The sequence below is a fragment of the Dendrobates tinctorius genome, unplaced genomic scaffold, assembly GCF_039654945.1.
Source record: "Dendrobates tinctorius isolate UK_male_01 unplaced genomic scaffold, ASM3965494v1 ptg000489l, whole genome shotgun sequence".
In the NCBI taxonomy this organism is placed as follows: domain Eukaryota; kingdom Metazoa; phylum Chordata; class Amphibia; order Anura; family Dendrobatidae; genus Dendrobates; species Dendrobates tinctorius.
Window position 1 is genome coordinate 1,058,043 of NW_027362150.1, and position 15,466 is coordinate 1,073,508.

General features: G+C 48.0%; 1 protein-coding gene across 1 annotated transcript in view; it reads left to right on the forward strand.

Annotated features, from left to right (window-relative positions):
- The first annotated feature begins 824 nt into the window (after positions 1 to 824).
- LOC141078001 (uncharacterized) overlaps positions 825 to 15,466 on the forward strand; it is an 81,889-nt gene continuing 67,247 nt past the window's right edge. Inside the window, exons 1-4 of the mRNA XM_073564792.1 lie at positions 825 to 848; positions 12,886 to 13,009; positions 13,093 to 13,190; positions 13,389 to 13,479. Of these exons, the coding sequence (XP_073420893.1) occupies positions 825 to 848; positions 12,886 to 13,009; positions 13,093 to 13,190; positions 13,389 to 13,479 (337 nt within the window). The remainder of the gene's footprint in view (positions 849 to 12,885; positions 13,010 to 13,092; positions 13,191 to 13,388; positions 13,480 to 15,466) is intronic.

Genomic DNA, 15,466 nt, shown 5'->3' on the forward strand with positions numbered 1-15,466 from the left:
GTAAGTTGGTAACAAAATCCATGGTGATGTGTTGCCAAGGAGCTTCGGGAACAGGCAACGGCAGAAGAAGGCCGGAGGACAAGCTTCTAGGTACCTTGTTCCTGGCACAAATTGAGCAGGAGGCCACGAAGTCTGACATCTTGGCGTAGAGAAGGCCACCAGTAATAACGGAAAACCAGCACAAGGGTCCTCTTGATGCCGACATGTCCAGCGATCTTGGAGGAGTGGCCCCAGCGTAGTACTTCTGCCCTTTTGTCTTGCGGGATGAGGGTCTTGCCAGGCGGCACGGAATCAAGATTCACAGGAGCTACTGTGATAACTCGGGCAGGATTGATAACATTCGACGGAGCCTCCTCCACTTCAGGTGACTGCAGGGACCGGGAGAGAGCATCTGCTTTGGTATTTTTGTCACTGGGTAGGAAGTGGAGCTCAAAGTCGAAGTGAGAGAAAAACAATGACCACCTGGCTTGTCTGGAGTTAAGTCTTTGAGCCGACTGGAGGTAGGCCAAGTTTTTGTGGTCAGTGAATATGGTGAAGGGATGGACTGCCCCTTTCAGGAGATAACGCCACTCCTCCAGCGCCATCTTTATGGCCAGCAACTCCCGATCCCCAATCATGTAGTTACACTCTGCAGGTGAAAATGACTTGGAGAAGAACCTGCATGGAGCCAAGCGCCCTTTTGGGAAAGAATCGCCCCAGCCCCAGTAGAAGATGCGTCTACCTCGAAGACGAAGGGCTTGCCGACCTCTGGCCGATGCAAAACCGGAGCCGTAGCAAAGGCCCGCTTCAGGGCGAAAAATGCATCTTCAGCTTCCTAGGGCCAGATGTTCGGTCTTGCTCCCTTCTGGGTAAGGGCAACAATAGGCTTGGTTAAAGCAGAGAAGTGCGGGATGAATTGCCTATAGTAATTTGCGTTGAATGGCCTTCACTCCGGCAGGTCGTGGCCATTTGAGCAGCGTGGACAATTTCTCTGGGTTCATTCGCAACCCCAAGTCCATGATGATATACCCCAAGAAGGGTAGGGAGGTCTGCTCGAACAGGCATTTCTCCAACTTGGCATAAAGTTGATTCTCCCGCAAGCGTTGCCAGACCAGGCGAACACTCCTCCTGTGAGAGGACAGGTCTGATGAAAAGATGAGGATGTCATCTAAATACACCACGAGGCACAAGTAGTTTAGAAGATCCCGGAAAACGTTGTTAACAAATTCTTGGAAGACCGCTGGGGCGTTACAAAGTCCAAGGGGCATGACCAAATATTCATAATGGCCGTGTTGAAGGCGGTCTTCCACTCATCTCCAGCACGTATTCGGACCAAATTGTAGGCCCCCCGTAGATCCAGTTTGGTAAAGATCCGGGCACCACGCAGGCGGTCAACAGTTCGGGGATAAGTGGTAGAGGATACCTATTCTTGACCATGATGTTATTTAAGCCTCGGTAGTCAATGCAAGGTTGAAGGGATCCATCCTTCTTACGAACAAAGAAAAACCCGGCCCCTGCTGGAGAAGACGACTTCCGGATAAAGCCCCTGGCCAAGTTTTCCTGGATGTACTCCAACATGGCTGAGGTTTCTGCAGGCGACAAAGGGTATATTCTTCCCCTGGGAGGAGTAGCTCCAGGAACTAGCTCGATTGAGCAATCGTAGACCCGATGCGGAGGAAGGGTCTCAGCTTCCTTCTTGTTGAAGACATCCGCAAATGAATGGTTGGCCACGGGAAGCCCCGGAAGGTCTGCGGGCACTTGGTGCAGACTGGTACGGGTAACAGGCAGCAGACAACGTTCTTGGCAAGCGTGACCCAGCGGAGGACTTCCCCGGAGTGCCAAGCAAGGACTGCCTCATGCGACCTGAGCCAGGGCAGGTCATGGAGCAGAGCGTGAAACAAATTAGGCAAAACATAAAAAGCTATTCTCTCCCGGTGAAGAGCTCCGATATGCATTTCCAGCACGAGAGTGACCATGGTGATGGGAACAGGTAACGGCTTGCCATCCACTGAGGTGATCACACACGGCTCTTCAAGGGTGACGACAGGAATCCGGAACTTGCCCACCTTTTCCATCCGAATGAAGTTGCCCGCCACACCCGAGTCCACATATGCCTCCACAGATCTACGCTCCCGACCTAGGAGAATTAAAGCTGAGATGGTAATGAGTAGAGAGGGAACAGAGTCACCTAGGAAGGCCTCTCTTACCTGGCCTAGGCGGAGGAGTTTCCCGGCCTCTCAGGACAGGAACGCAGGGAGTGGTTGGTTCCACCATAATAGAGGCATAAACCTTGCTGTAACCTTTCCCTGCGCCGCAGCTCTGATAGCTTAACGCGATCCACCTGCATGGGCTCCGGGGCAGAACTACTGGCAGGCTTGAACAAATGAGGACTGGGGGCAGGATTGAACCTAGACGGGCCTCTCTCCCTGACTGTCTCACGGGAGCGTTCCTGGAACCGCAAGTCAATGCGAGTAGCCAGAGATATAAGGTCCTCTAAAGAGGTGGGGGTGTCCCGACCAGCAAGCTCGTCCTTGATTTTCCCCGAAAGCCCCCTCCAAAAGGCCCCTACCTATGCCTCATTATTCCACCTGAGCTCTGAGGCCAGGGTCCGGAAGCGGATAGCGGACTATCCCACGGTAAGAGTTCCCTGTCGGAGATTGAAAAGGGACTCCGTGGTGGAGGCCAGACGCCCGGGCTCATCAAAGACCCGGCGGAAAGTATCCAGAAAGTCATGTAGGCTGGATACCACCGGATCATGCCGCTCCCACAGGGGGTTCACCCATGCCAAGGCCTCCCCCTCGAGATGGGACACGATAAATGCCACCTTAGCCCTATCAGACGGGTATTGCTGGGGCAGCAGCTCGAAATGTAGGCGGCACTGGTTAAGAAACCCCCGGCATAATTTGGGATCCCCGCTATACCTAGGAAGCTTCCCCAAACGTGGCGGTGGGTGAGGTGCAGGGTCGCGGGGCGGGACAGAGGCCGCTGTGGACGACTGCAGGGACTTCAAACGGTCATCAACAGACGAAATGTAATTTAGAATATGGGACTGAGTATCACGCTGCTGTGCGAGCTCCTGCTGGAGTCCCACCAGCAGAGGGGCGCTCCCTGGATTGGAGGTTTGAATGGCGGATAACCAAGTGTCCATGGACTTCATAAAAGCCATAATCCGGGTTTGGTTCTCCCGCAAAAAGAGTAGTTCCTTTTGGGTGGCTGCCGAGGCACCAGCGGGGTCCATGGCCTGATTATACTGTTATGAGTAGCAAGAGTGGACCCTCTGGGTCACGGTACCGGGATCCCTGGGGAGAGCTGGCCAGGTGGTGCCGACCCCTATACAGGGTCCGACAGGAGCAGGCCCGAAGGAGCCGAATACCGTGACAGCTGATACCAAGAGGGGTGGCTCAGGTGCGGGTGAGACAGACAAGGCAGAGCGACTGGAGTCAGGAGTGACCGGAGTCAGGAGTGACCGGAGCCAGGAGCAACAGGGGTCAGGAGCGACAGGAATCAGGAGTAACCAGAGTCAGGAGTGACAGGAGTCAGGAGCGACTGGAGTAAGGAGCGACAGGAGTCAGGAGCGACAGGAGTCAGGAGTAACCGGAGTCAGGAGTAACCGGAGTCAGGAGCGACTGGAGACAGGAGCAACAGGAGTCAGGAGCGACTGGAGACAGCAGTGACCAGACAGGGCCAGAATACCGTATGGAAGGCACACAATAATCAGGCGCCTCCATGAGGGAGGAGCCGCCTGATATACCCTGTGCAAGAGCTTGATTGGTGATCGCTCCACATGGGGTGGTGCAGAAGGGGTTAAGTGAGGAGAAGGGAGCACGCCCGCGGCCTAAGGTGCATACCTGGAGCAGGACAGGAAGAGGAACCCTCTTGCTGAATCCCCCGGGCTGCAGGATGGGAGGCTGAGGGTGTCGTGCGGCGGCCAGAGCGGTAAGCGGGGATCCGAGGGGGAACCCTGGGAGCAGCAGCAGCAGGAAGAGCGGGACCCGGTGAGATAGGTGACGCCGGCCCCTACCTGACAGGCGGCACCGGTACTGGTGGCGCAGGCATGACAAGATCGCTCTCCACAGCGTCTCCAGACTCTGTCACGTCTGTCACATGTGCTCAGTGTGAACCTGCTTTCATCTGTGAAGAGCACAGGGCGCCAGTGGTGAATTTGCCAATCCTGGTGTTCTGTGGCAAATGCCAAGCATCCTGTACGATGTTGGGCTGTGAGCACAACCCCCATCTGTGGATGTCAGGCTCTCAGACCATCCTCATGGAGTCAGTTTCTAACCATTTGTGCAGACACATGAACATTTGTGGCCTGCTGAAGATCATTTTGCAGGGCTCTGGCAGTGCTCCTCCTGTTCCTCCTTGCACAAAGGTGGAGGTAGTGGTCATGCTGCTGGGTTGTTGCCCGCATACAGCCCCCTCCATGTCTCCTGGTGTACTGGCCTGTCTCCTGGTAGCGCCTCCAGCCTCTGGACACTATGCTGACAGACACAGCAAACCTTCTTGCCACAGCTCGCATTGATGTGCCATCCTGGATGAGCTGCACTACCTGAGCCACTTGTGTTGGTTGTAGAGTCCGTCTCATGCTACCACGAGTGTGAAAGCACAACCAACATTCAAAAGTGACCAAAACATCAGCCAGAAAGCATTGATACTGAGATGTGGTCTGTGGTCCCCACCTGCAGAACTACTCCTTTATTGAGGGTGTCTTGATAATTGCCAATAATTTCCATCTGTTGTCTATTCTATTTGCACAACAGCATGTGAAACTTATTGTCAATCAGTGTTGCTTCCTAAGTGGGCAGTTTGATTTCACAGAAGTTTGATTTACTTGGAGTTATATTCTGTTGTTTAAGTGTTCCCTTTATTTTTTTGAACAGTGTATATAGATACAGTAGATAGAGATATTTTTTTTTCTTTACATTGGAGGGTCCAGTTCCAGCTATTGCTGTGGGATCTGTGATTTCTATCTACTCCACTGTGTATAGGATAATAGAGTATAATAAAGTAGTTATGGATGTGACGTAACTAACATTGTGCAGTGACTCTGCTTTCCATATAGTGACAGATATTTCTTGTTGCTGAAACTGTGATTTTTTTCCACTTTAAACCTTTTTTAAACCCCTCTGATCAGTGCGATCATACAACATACAAGCCTCTGATGGCTCCGGTGATGCCCTGTACTACTGTAGTGCCGTGTATCATCACTGCCTGTCAGTGTAATACTAACGGCCCCATACACATGAGATCAGAGTTGGCTGAACGGTCATTTGGCAGACGGCGATCTCTCCCGACTCCCCCATACACACAAATCTTCCAGCTTTCCTGTGGTCTGTATGAGAGAGTCGCCTCCAGACTCCTCTAGAGGAGGATTATCTACAGGAAGAGCAAACGGATTATCCTCTGAAATTCAGGATGCCAGATCCTTCTCTACCCTGACATCATCTGTCGGGAGGCCCCCAAATACATTATATGGTCGGCCAAACCCCCCGAAATCAGTGCTTTCCTGGAATTTTAGTCTAATGTGTATGGGGGCGTTATAAGGTAACTTATTGGACGCTGCCTCTGGCCCGGCCTAATAGACCTTCATACATTGCAGCCCAGAACCCATTATTAGGCATGTAAGTATCGGAGTAACTAGGCCGCCCCATACTATCGAGTACTTGGGGGCGGGGGGCATTCAGCCGGACTCTGTCACACCTTCTTAGATGTCATATTACCTTCTTAGATGTCATATTTGCTTTTCAGGGTTTTTGTTAAAGCCTCATCTGTGCCGTCCCTGCGGTGTACATCTATGTTCTGGTGCCCAAAAAGATTCATTTCTTTTTAATAAATGTTTAACATGTGATAAATTATAAAATGTGTCTTCTGATTTTTTCTTCTTACAAGAATTGTTGGAGCCAGTTTTCTTTAGAAACATTTTAATATCACCTTTTTCTGGAGTTTTTCTTGTAATATAGGAAAGCCTAAGGCCAGAAATAAACCCCATAAATCACTGTACATGGAGACTTTGGGATCAGATCATTTCTGTCCACGTTGATTGTGGAAGCAAAAGATCTTTTTTAAAGCCTCAAACTTCTGTGTGTGACTCAGAGCTGAGATCTAACGGGATAGAAGATTCCAGTGCGGGGAAGACGGGAAACCTTCATATAGACGGCCGGTGGGGATGGAGTCAGTGACCGACTCTGGCCAAATCTGTTTCTAGAGCCGTAATAGAAGATGAAGATGTCGTCCTTACCATGAAGGAGTTATTTCTCATGTCGCCTGTAATGAATATCTGTTGTGAGTTCATTTTCCCCTTCAGCATTGATGTCTGATGAACTCCCTCTGCTGGTGAAGGGAGGTAGTGAAATTGATTTAGATGGGAAGAACCTGTCATCAGAGCAGGCGGAGGGTGATTGGACATCTGGAATCTCTGAGTGGATATAAGGCAGCCGACGTCCTGCAAGGTTGCTGGTGATCCTTTCTGCTCTGAGCTCTGGCCTCCAGTCTAGTTCCTGTCTTCTAAAGCTAAGTTTTTGCCCTGCTATTATTCCATGAGATTTTGTCTGGTTTACTTAGTGTTTGTGTTCAGCCAGCTCTTGCTGGGACTGGCTGAATTCCATTTTTGTCTCTGATCAGTTGATCTCTTTGCTCTTTTTTCAGAATATACCTGAGTGCTGATATAGTGATTTTGAAGTCTAGCGACTTCAGGGCCTTTTTTCCTATCAGACGGTTGGGACATTTTTGGCAGGGTTTTTGCAGATTGCAGCCAGCATCTTTTCTGTCCTGTCCTATCTAGTTAGTTGGGCCCCATCGTTTGCTCAGCCTGTCTTTCTGTCTGTGTTTGTGTTTTCATCTGTTTTTCACTGACAATACATATTGGGGGCTGTCTATTGCTTTGGGGTCTGCTCTGGAGCAGTTTAGATTTCCCCTTTCTTTCTTTAGGCTTATTTAGCTCTCCGGCTGTGACGAGGGGTCTAGGAACACCGTAGCAACCCCCCACGGCTACTGTTAGTTGTGGTGAATAGGATTGGGGTCTGCAATCCGATAGCTACCAACCTCTCTGGTTTTTCCGGACTTAGCTTGTATTTTTGTTTTCTCCTCCTCCGGTGACTCATTCATAACAGAATCACCAGCCATACCGCAGATTCTAGGGTACTCAATAGCAGGAAAGAATTGTTAAAAAAAAAAAAAAGTGTCAGAATTTTTTTTTTGTGTATATTTTTTCCTCTATTTCTCTGAGGCCGTAGGGGGAATTTTTTCTTAATGGAGATTAAGCAATTGTCTGATCGTGTGGAGCAGCTCACTGCTGAAGTGCGGGAAATTTCCGCCTATCTTGCTCATTCACATGCTGCTGAACCAAAAATCCCTACTCCTGATGTGTTTTTTGGGGATCGGTCTAAATTTTTGAATTTTAAGAATAATTGTAAATTATTTCTTGCCTTGAAGCCTAACTCATCAGGGAGCTCCGCGCAGCAGGTTAAAATTGTCATCTCTTTGCTGCGCGGCGATCCCCAGGATTGGGTGTTTTCTTTGAAACCTGATGATCCTATTCTAACTAATGTGGACGCATTTTTTCAAGCCTTGGGGTTGTTGTATGATGAACCTAATGCTATTGATCAGGCTGAAAAGGCCCTGTTGGCATTGAGCCAGGGTCAGGATGCTGCAGAGTTGTACTGTCAAAAATTCCGAAAGTGGGCGGTCCTTACTACCTGGAATGATGGTGCCTTGGCAGCTCTCTTTCGGAAGGGTTTGTCAGAAACCGAAAAAGATACTATGGTGGGATTTCCTGTTCCCTCTGGTCTTGACGATTCTATGTCATTAGCCATTCAGGTTAATCGGCGTTTGCGTGAACGCAGGACTTGCACGAGAGGTGTTGCCACCTGTTGAACAAGTGTCTGAACCTATGCAATGTGATAGGTGTAATAAGCTGTGTTTTTTTGTGGAGATGCCTCGCATATTATTTCTCTCTGTCTTAAACGAGAGAAACGCTTTGCACACACGTTTTCTGTGGGTGGTGTTCAACCTAAGTTTCTTCTGGCAATTACTCTGATCTGCTCCCTGTCCACATTTTCCGCCAAGGCTTTTGTGGATTCGGGAGCAACCCTGAACCTAATGGACTTGGATTTTGCTAAACGTTGTGGATTTCCTATGACACCTCTGTGGACGCCTATCCCTTTGAGGGGGATTGATGCTACTCCTTTGGAGAAAAATAAACCTCAGTTTTGGACCCAGGTGGTAATGCGGGTCGCCCCAGACCATCAAGAAAATTGCAGATTTTTGGTGTTGCATAATTTGCATGATACCATTATTCTGGGGTTTCTCTGGTTGCAAATCCATAATCCAGTTTTGGATTGGAAATCTGTGTCTGTGGTGAGTTGGGGTTGTCGGTGTGCCCTTAGTGACGCTCCTGTTTTCTCCACCTCTCCCCAGTCGCATGAGGTTCCTGACTATTTGGCTGATTTTTATGATGTGTTTAGTGAGAGTAAGTCTGCGTCTTTGCCTCCTCATAGGAGTTATGACTGTGCAATTGAGCTGAGCCCTGGGTGTAAATTTCCCAAGGGTCGTCTTTTCAATTTATCTGTATCCGAGCACGAGGCTATGCGATCCTATATTTAGGAGTTTTTGGAGAAGGGTCATATTAGACCATCCTCTTCACCCTTAGGTGGTGGGGTTTTTTTCGTGGCCAAGAAATATGGTTCATTAAGGCCTTGTATTGACTATCGTTCCCTCAACAAAATTACTGTTAAATATCAGTATCCGTTACCCCTGATTTCTGATCTATTCTCCAGAGTTAAAGGTGCTTGCTGGTTTACCAAGCTTGACCTCAGGGGGGCGTATAATCTTATTCGCATTAAGCATGGGGATGAATGGAAGATGGCGTTTAATACTCCGGAGGGACATTTTGAGTACCTGGTGATGCCTTTTGGGCTCACTAATGCCCCTTCTGTCTTCCAGTGCTTCATGAATGATATTTTCCGGGACTTTGTGGATAAATTTTTGATCATCTATCTGGATGATATTTTGATCTTTTCCAAGGATTGGGACTCTCATGTGGAACAGGTTCGGACTGTGTTCCGGATTTTGAGGGAGAATTCCCTGTATGTCAAGGGATCGAAATGCCTTTTTGGTGTACAGAGGATTTCATTTTTGGGATTTATTTTGTCTCCGTCAACTATTGAAATGGACCCGGCCAAGGTACAGGCCATTTATGATTGGGTTCAGCCCACTTCTTTGAAGGCCCTCCAGAAGTTTTTGGGTTTTGCTAATTTTTATCGTAAATTTATAGCTAATTTTTCTGGTATTGCCAAACCATTGACTGATTTTACTAAGAAGGGTGCTGATGTGCTGAATTGGTCTCCGGAGGCTGTTTCTTCCTTTCAGGAGCTGAAGCGGAGGTTCACTTATGCTCCGATTTTGCGGCAACCTGATGTCTCATTCCCGTTTCAGGTAGAGGTGGACGCTTCTGAGATTGGTGCAGGAGCTGTTTTGTCCCAAAAAGATCCTGTAACATCTAAAATGAATCCCTGTGCTTTCTTTTCCCGAGAGTTCTCCCCATCCGAACGTAACTATGATGTGGGGAATTGGGAACTGTTAGCCATGAAATGGGCATTTGAGGAGTGGAGACATTGGTTGGAGGGAGCTAAACATCAAGTCGTGGTCCTTACTGACCACAAGAATTTGATTTACCTTGAGTCGGCCATACGCTTGAATCCTAGACAGGCCAGGTGGGCCTTGTTTTTCACACGTTTTGATTTTGTGGTCTCTTTTCTTCCGGGCACTAAGAATGTCAAGGCAGACGCCCTCTCTAGGAGTTTCTTTGCTAATTCTCCTATTGTGACCAAGCCTGCTACCATCTTAGGTGAGGGGGTAGTTCTTTCTGCCATCTTGCCCGATTTGAGACATGCTCTGGAAGAGTTTCAGGAGGACAAACCTGATCGTTGTCCCATTGGAAAATTGTATGTTCCTGACCAGTGGAGGAAGAGAGTAATGTCTGAAGTTCATTGCTCCGCATTGGCTGGTCATCCAGGTATTTTTGGTACTAGAGATTTGGTGAGTCGGTCTTTTTGGTGGCCCGCCTTGTCTCGTGATGTCAGGAATTTTGTGCAGTCCTGTGGGACTTGCTCTCGGTCTAAACCTTGTTCTCGCTCTAGTGGGTTGTTGATGCCTTTGCCGGTGCCCAGGAGGCCATGGACCCATATTTCAATGGATTTTATCTCTGATATGCCTGTCTCTCAGAGAATGACTGTTATTTGGGTGATTTGTGATAGACTCTCTAAGATGGTCCATCTTGTACCACTCCCTAAGTTGCCATCTTCCTCAGAGTTGGTGCCCTTGTTTTTGCAACAGTTGGTTCGCTTGCATGGGATTCCTGAGAACATTGTATCTGACAGAGGAGTTCAGTTTTTTTCTAGAATTTGGAGGACTTTCTGTTCCAAGCTGGGAATTCAGTTGTCCTTCTCCTCTGCGTTTCACCCTGAGACCAATGGGCAGACGGAGAGAACAAACCAGACTTTGGAGTCGTATTTGAGATGTTTTATTTCTGCTGATCAGGATGATTGGGTTTCATTTTTGTCCTTGGCCGAATTTGCTTTAAATAATAAAGCTAGTTCTGCCACTTTGATGTCACCTTTTTTTTGTAACTTTGGGTTTCATCCTCGATTTTCTTCAGGACAGGTGGAGTCTTCTGCCTGCCCAGGTGTTGACACTGTGGTGGAGAGAATGCACCAGATCTGGGACCACGTAGTGTATAAGTTGTCTCTTTGCCAGGAAAAGGCCCAGCGGTTTTCCAACCGGCATAGGACCATTGATCCCCGGTTTAAGGTGGGTGATATGGTTTGGTTGTCATGAAAGAACATCTCTATGAAGGTGGCTTCTCCAAAGTTTAAACCTAGATTTATTGGACCTTACAAGATTTTGGAGATTCTTAATCTGGTCTCTTTTCGATTGGCTCCTGTTACATTCAAGATCCATAATGTGTTTCATAAGTCTCTGTTAAAGAGTTTTGTTGAGCCAGTAGTTCCTGTGGTGGCACCTCCTGACCCTGTATTGGTTGAAGGTAATGTGGAATATGAGGTTGAGAAGATACTGGATTCTCGTCTGGCTAGACGGAAACTCCAGTATTTGGTTAAGTGGAAGGGTTATGGCCAGGAGGATAATTCTTGGGTCCCTGCATCCGATATTCATGCCAAAAGATTGGTTCGTGCTTTTCATCGGGCCCATCCTGATCGCCCTGGAGGCGTGGATGAGGGTTCGGTGACCCCTCCTCAAGGGGGAGGTACTGTTGTGAGTTCATTTTCCCCTTCAGCATTGATGTCTGATGAACTCCCTCTTCTGGTGAAGGGAGGTAGTGAAATTGATTTAGATGGGAAGAACCTGTCATCAGAGCAGGCGGAGGGTGATTGGACATCCGGAATCTCTGAGTGGATATAAGGCAGCCGACGCCCTGCAAGGTTGCTGGTGATCCTCTCTGCTCTGAGCTCTGGCCTTCAGTCTAGTTCCTGTCTTCTAAAGCTAAGTTTTTGCCCTGCTATTATTCCATGAGATTTTGTCTGGTTTACTTAGTGTTTGTGTTCAGCCAGCTCTTGCTGGGACTGGCTGAATTCCATTTTTGTCTCTGATCAGTTGATCTCTTTGCTCTTTTTTCAGAATATACCTGAGTGCTGATATAGTGATTTGGCCTTTTTTCCTATCAGACGGTTGGGACATTTTTGGCAGGGTTTTTGCGGATTGCAGCCAGCATCTTTTCTGTCCTGTCCTATCTAGTTAGTTGGGCCCCATTGTTTGCTCAGCCTGTCTTTCTGTCTGTGTTTGTGTTTTCATCTGTTTTTCACCGACAATACATGTTGGGGGCTGTCTATTGCATTGGGGTCTGCTCTGGGGCAGTTTAGATTTCCCCTTTCTTTCTTTAGGCTTATTTAGCTCCCTGGCTGTGACGAGGGGTCTAGGAACACCGTAGGAACCCCCCCACGGCTACTGTTAGTTGTGGTGAATAGGATCAGGGGTCTGCAATCCGATAGTTACCAACCTCTCCGGTTTTTCTGGACTTAGCTTGTATTTTTGTTTTCTCCCCTCCGGTGACTCATTCATAACAAATATCTCCTGCAGTATTACTAATGCCGATTCCAGTGTCGGTAATGAGATGAGAATTAGCGTTATGGAAGATGAGTCTATGAGGAACGTGTTCAGCTGCCGACTCCGAGGAGGAAACTGCTTGTTGTCTGTCGCCTAAATATATAGGTTTTATTAGAAGATGTCAGGGAAGAAAACTAAACCCTGTAAGATAATAAATCTCCTCATATGTTTCCCTTATTATCTCCAGTAATTGTATTATTACACAGGATTCTTATGATGTTACATCGGATCATCTTCTTCTCATTCAGGTCTCTACAATATCGGATCCTCTCAGTGAAGATCTTCTACAAAAGATAAATTTCCTGTTTTACCCATCAAGGATGGATATGGACAGAGACAAGATGGCGGAGAGGATGTTACACCTCACCCTAGAGATCCTCTTCCGTCTCACTGGAGAGGTGAGAGATTCTGATGACGTCACATTACATCATTCTTATCTATGGGAATAACAGATGGACAGAACTGGAGAGGTGAGGACTCTGGAAATGTCTGTAGTGAGATTTATTAATGTGTTTCTCCATTACCAGGATTACACAGTGGTGAAGAAGACCTCTTGTGATCGCTGTCAGGACCCTGTGTCTGAGGGATGGGGAAGACCCCTGAGCCCAATCACGGGGCCTCCACCTCACCCCCTGATCCATGAGGACATCAATGAGCAGAAGATCCTAGAACTCATCTACAGGATGATAGAGCTGCTGACTGGAGAGGTGACACTGCTGGGAATGCTGGGACATTATACAGTAACACTATGAAGGGATCGGGGGATGACGGTATCATTGTATGTGTCAGGTTCCTATAAGGTGTCAGGATGTCGCTGTCTATTTCTCCATGGAGGAGTGGGAGTATTTAGAAGGACACAGAGATCTCTACAAGAACGTCATAATGGAGGTTCCCCAGCCCCTCACATCTCCAGGTAATAGACAGGACTAAATACACACGGCCTATAATTATCTGTATGTAGAGAATGAATTCAGTCCCTGTATGTGTTTCCTCCAGATCTATCCAGTAAGAGGACAACACCAGGGAGATGTCCCCGTCCTCTTCTTCCACAGGACTGTAACCAAGAAGATCCCAGTGCTCCTCAGGATCATCAGGTAGATGGAGAGAAGGTGTCAGGAGATCTCCCCTATGATGTGTAGACGGCTGTGAAGGTCTTGTGCTCAGTCTTGTTTTATCCACCAGTATTATATGTTTTATACTTGTGTAATGAGAACGGTGGAGATGGCAGGATTAGAGCTGATCATAGATGGGACTTCTCCATCTGTCTGTGACTTTTACAATATCTGTTTCAGGGTGAAGATCTGACCCATATTAATACTACAGAGACATATGTGGGAGATGATGAGTGGTGTAAAGAGGAGATTCCCACATATGACTACCCAGGTGAGTAGTAACCACTGAATGCAGAGAAGTCACAGATTCCTCTCAGTCACCGGCTGTGGCTGCTTTATCGGTGGTGTAGTCCGGCCGTATTACCATGATCACCATTTTGCCTCTAGACCACAACATTCTCCTCCACCCAAAACTGTTCACATGACTTTGGGCATTGAAAGCCCTTTTCTATCGAACTTACAACCTGGAGGATCCACCTACTCCCTGGGATTAGGAGACGTTGACCGTTACCTGCCCAGATCTGTAAACTATAAAGCCAAATGACAGCGTACGTAAAATGTGCTGGCTAGTTAGAAAATCACTTGATGAAAAATATTATACTGGGCCTGTAAGAGAAAGCGGAGGGTAATGATGCTGTTGGCTTCCTAGAATCCTGAGATCTCATTTCAGGGCTGAAATCTCATATCCTGAGATCTTGATACCGAGATTTCCATCTGCGTATGCGCCGCGCCCCAGCAGCCATGTTCACGGAGTCCACCGCACTGGAGGAAACCACGGACATGCGAGGGGCTCTGGCCTATCACGAAAAGTCGGCATAGTCCCCCCCGCAGCAGCAGACACTTCAGGCAGCAGCAGCGGTGGACACCCCGAGCTGCGGCAGCAGCAGCGGAGGCGGCCACCTTGGGCAGCAGCGGGCACCCCGGGCAGCAGTGCCAGGCACCCCAGCCGCTGCAAACACTCACAGCTGCGCACTGCACATCGGACACCCCCTCATCCCACCCTGCGGTCTGCAGCATCACCCCACTCCTGCCTCCTCCAGCAGCGACCCTGGGACCCGCTTCACCACAGAAATAAGACGCATGGATTATAAGAAGCACCACCGTGTTATTAAAAAAAAATTCCTATTTTTCTCCTCAAAATTTGGGGAGCGTCTTATTATCCAAAAAATACGGTAACATGTTTTTTTTTTCTAGTTCTTTTTGTACAGGTTCATTTTGTATGGTAGTCTGATGATGGTGGGATCGGCCTGCCTCACTTTTGTGAGTCTGCAACTACCTGGTAGCCTTTAAAATAAGGTCTCCATTACCTCTGCCAAATGCCTGAGATCTAAATTTAAGACACATCATCTCTGCACTATTATAAAAAGTTCTCTATGAATATCTAATATTTCGTCTTGAAACTCATCTGATGGAAAATATTGGCCCTTACGATAGTTTAGATTGCCAAGAGCCACCGAGCCCCATACTCTAATTACCCAGAGAGTGTTCACCAGAATCATAGGAAACAAATGGACCTTACAAATTATTTCCCAATGTCTCTTCAATCCAACAATCCCCTGTATATGGTTGTACACTACTCTCTGGGCACATGGTAGGGCTAAGAAAGGAAGGAGCGCCATTTAGCTATTCGTACACAGATCTTGATGGAATAGTTTGCAGACACGATGTATTGGGAGCATTGTTAGTGATCACCTGGCAGATCAGAAGATGGCCACCACGAGAAGGCTTGGCTCTATCTACTCTATTTTCCAGATCCCAGTGATTGCCTTGCTCATCATCCCTTAACCCCTCTTCATGGATCTGGACTTACACAGAGACCCCTAGGCTTGGGCCAAGGTGTTACCTGCTATTCTGTGGGGTGAGATGGCAAGAAGAATAGTCAGGTAGTTGGTCATAACCAGGCGGGCAGAGAAAATACAAAATCAGAAGACACAAGTGTAGTCAGTAAGCGGGCTGGGATTACACCAGGAAACAAATACACCAGCTGAGCACAGAGGACTGAACCAGAGGAGAGCAAGGCTGTATCTGGCAGATTCCGGGAATAGGCTTCAAGCTTTAGTAGGGTTTGGTGCTTTCTAATTGGCTTAAGCAGGTAGCAGATTGCTACCAGATTGCTGGACAGCACATAAACCCATACTGCCAGGCTGGATGAAACTACTGGTCTCAGGCACCCTAATCTTAGTGGCTGGACAGAGCCAGCGCCACCCAGAGCTTCTGGTTTCGATGTCTCTTCTATTACCAGCAACGCCTGCACCATA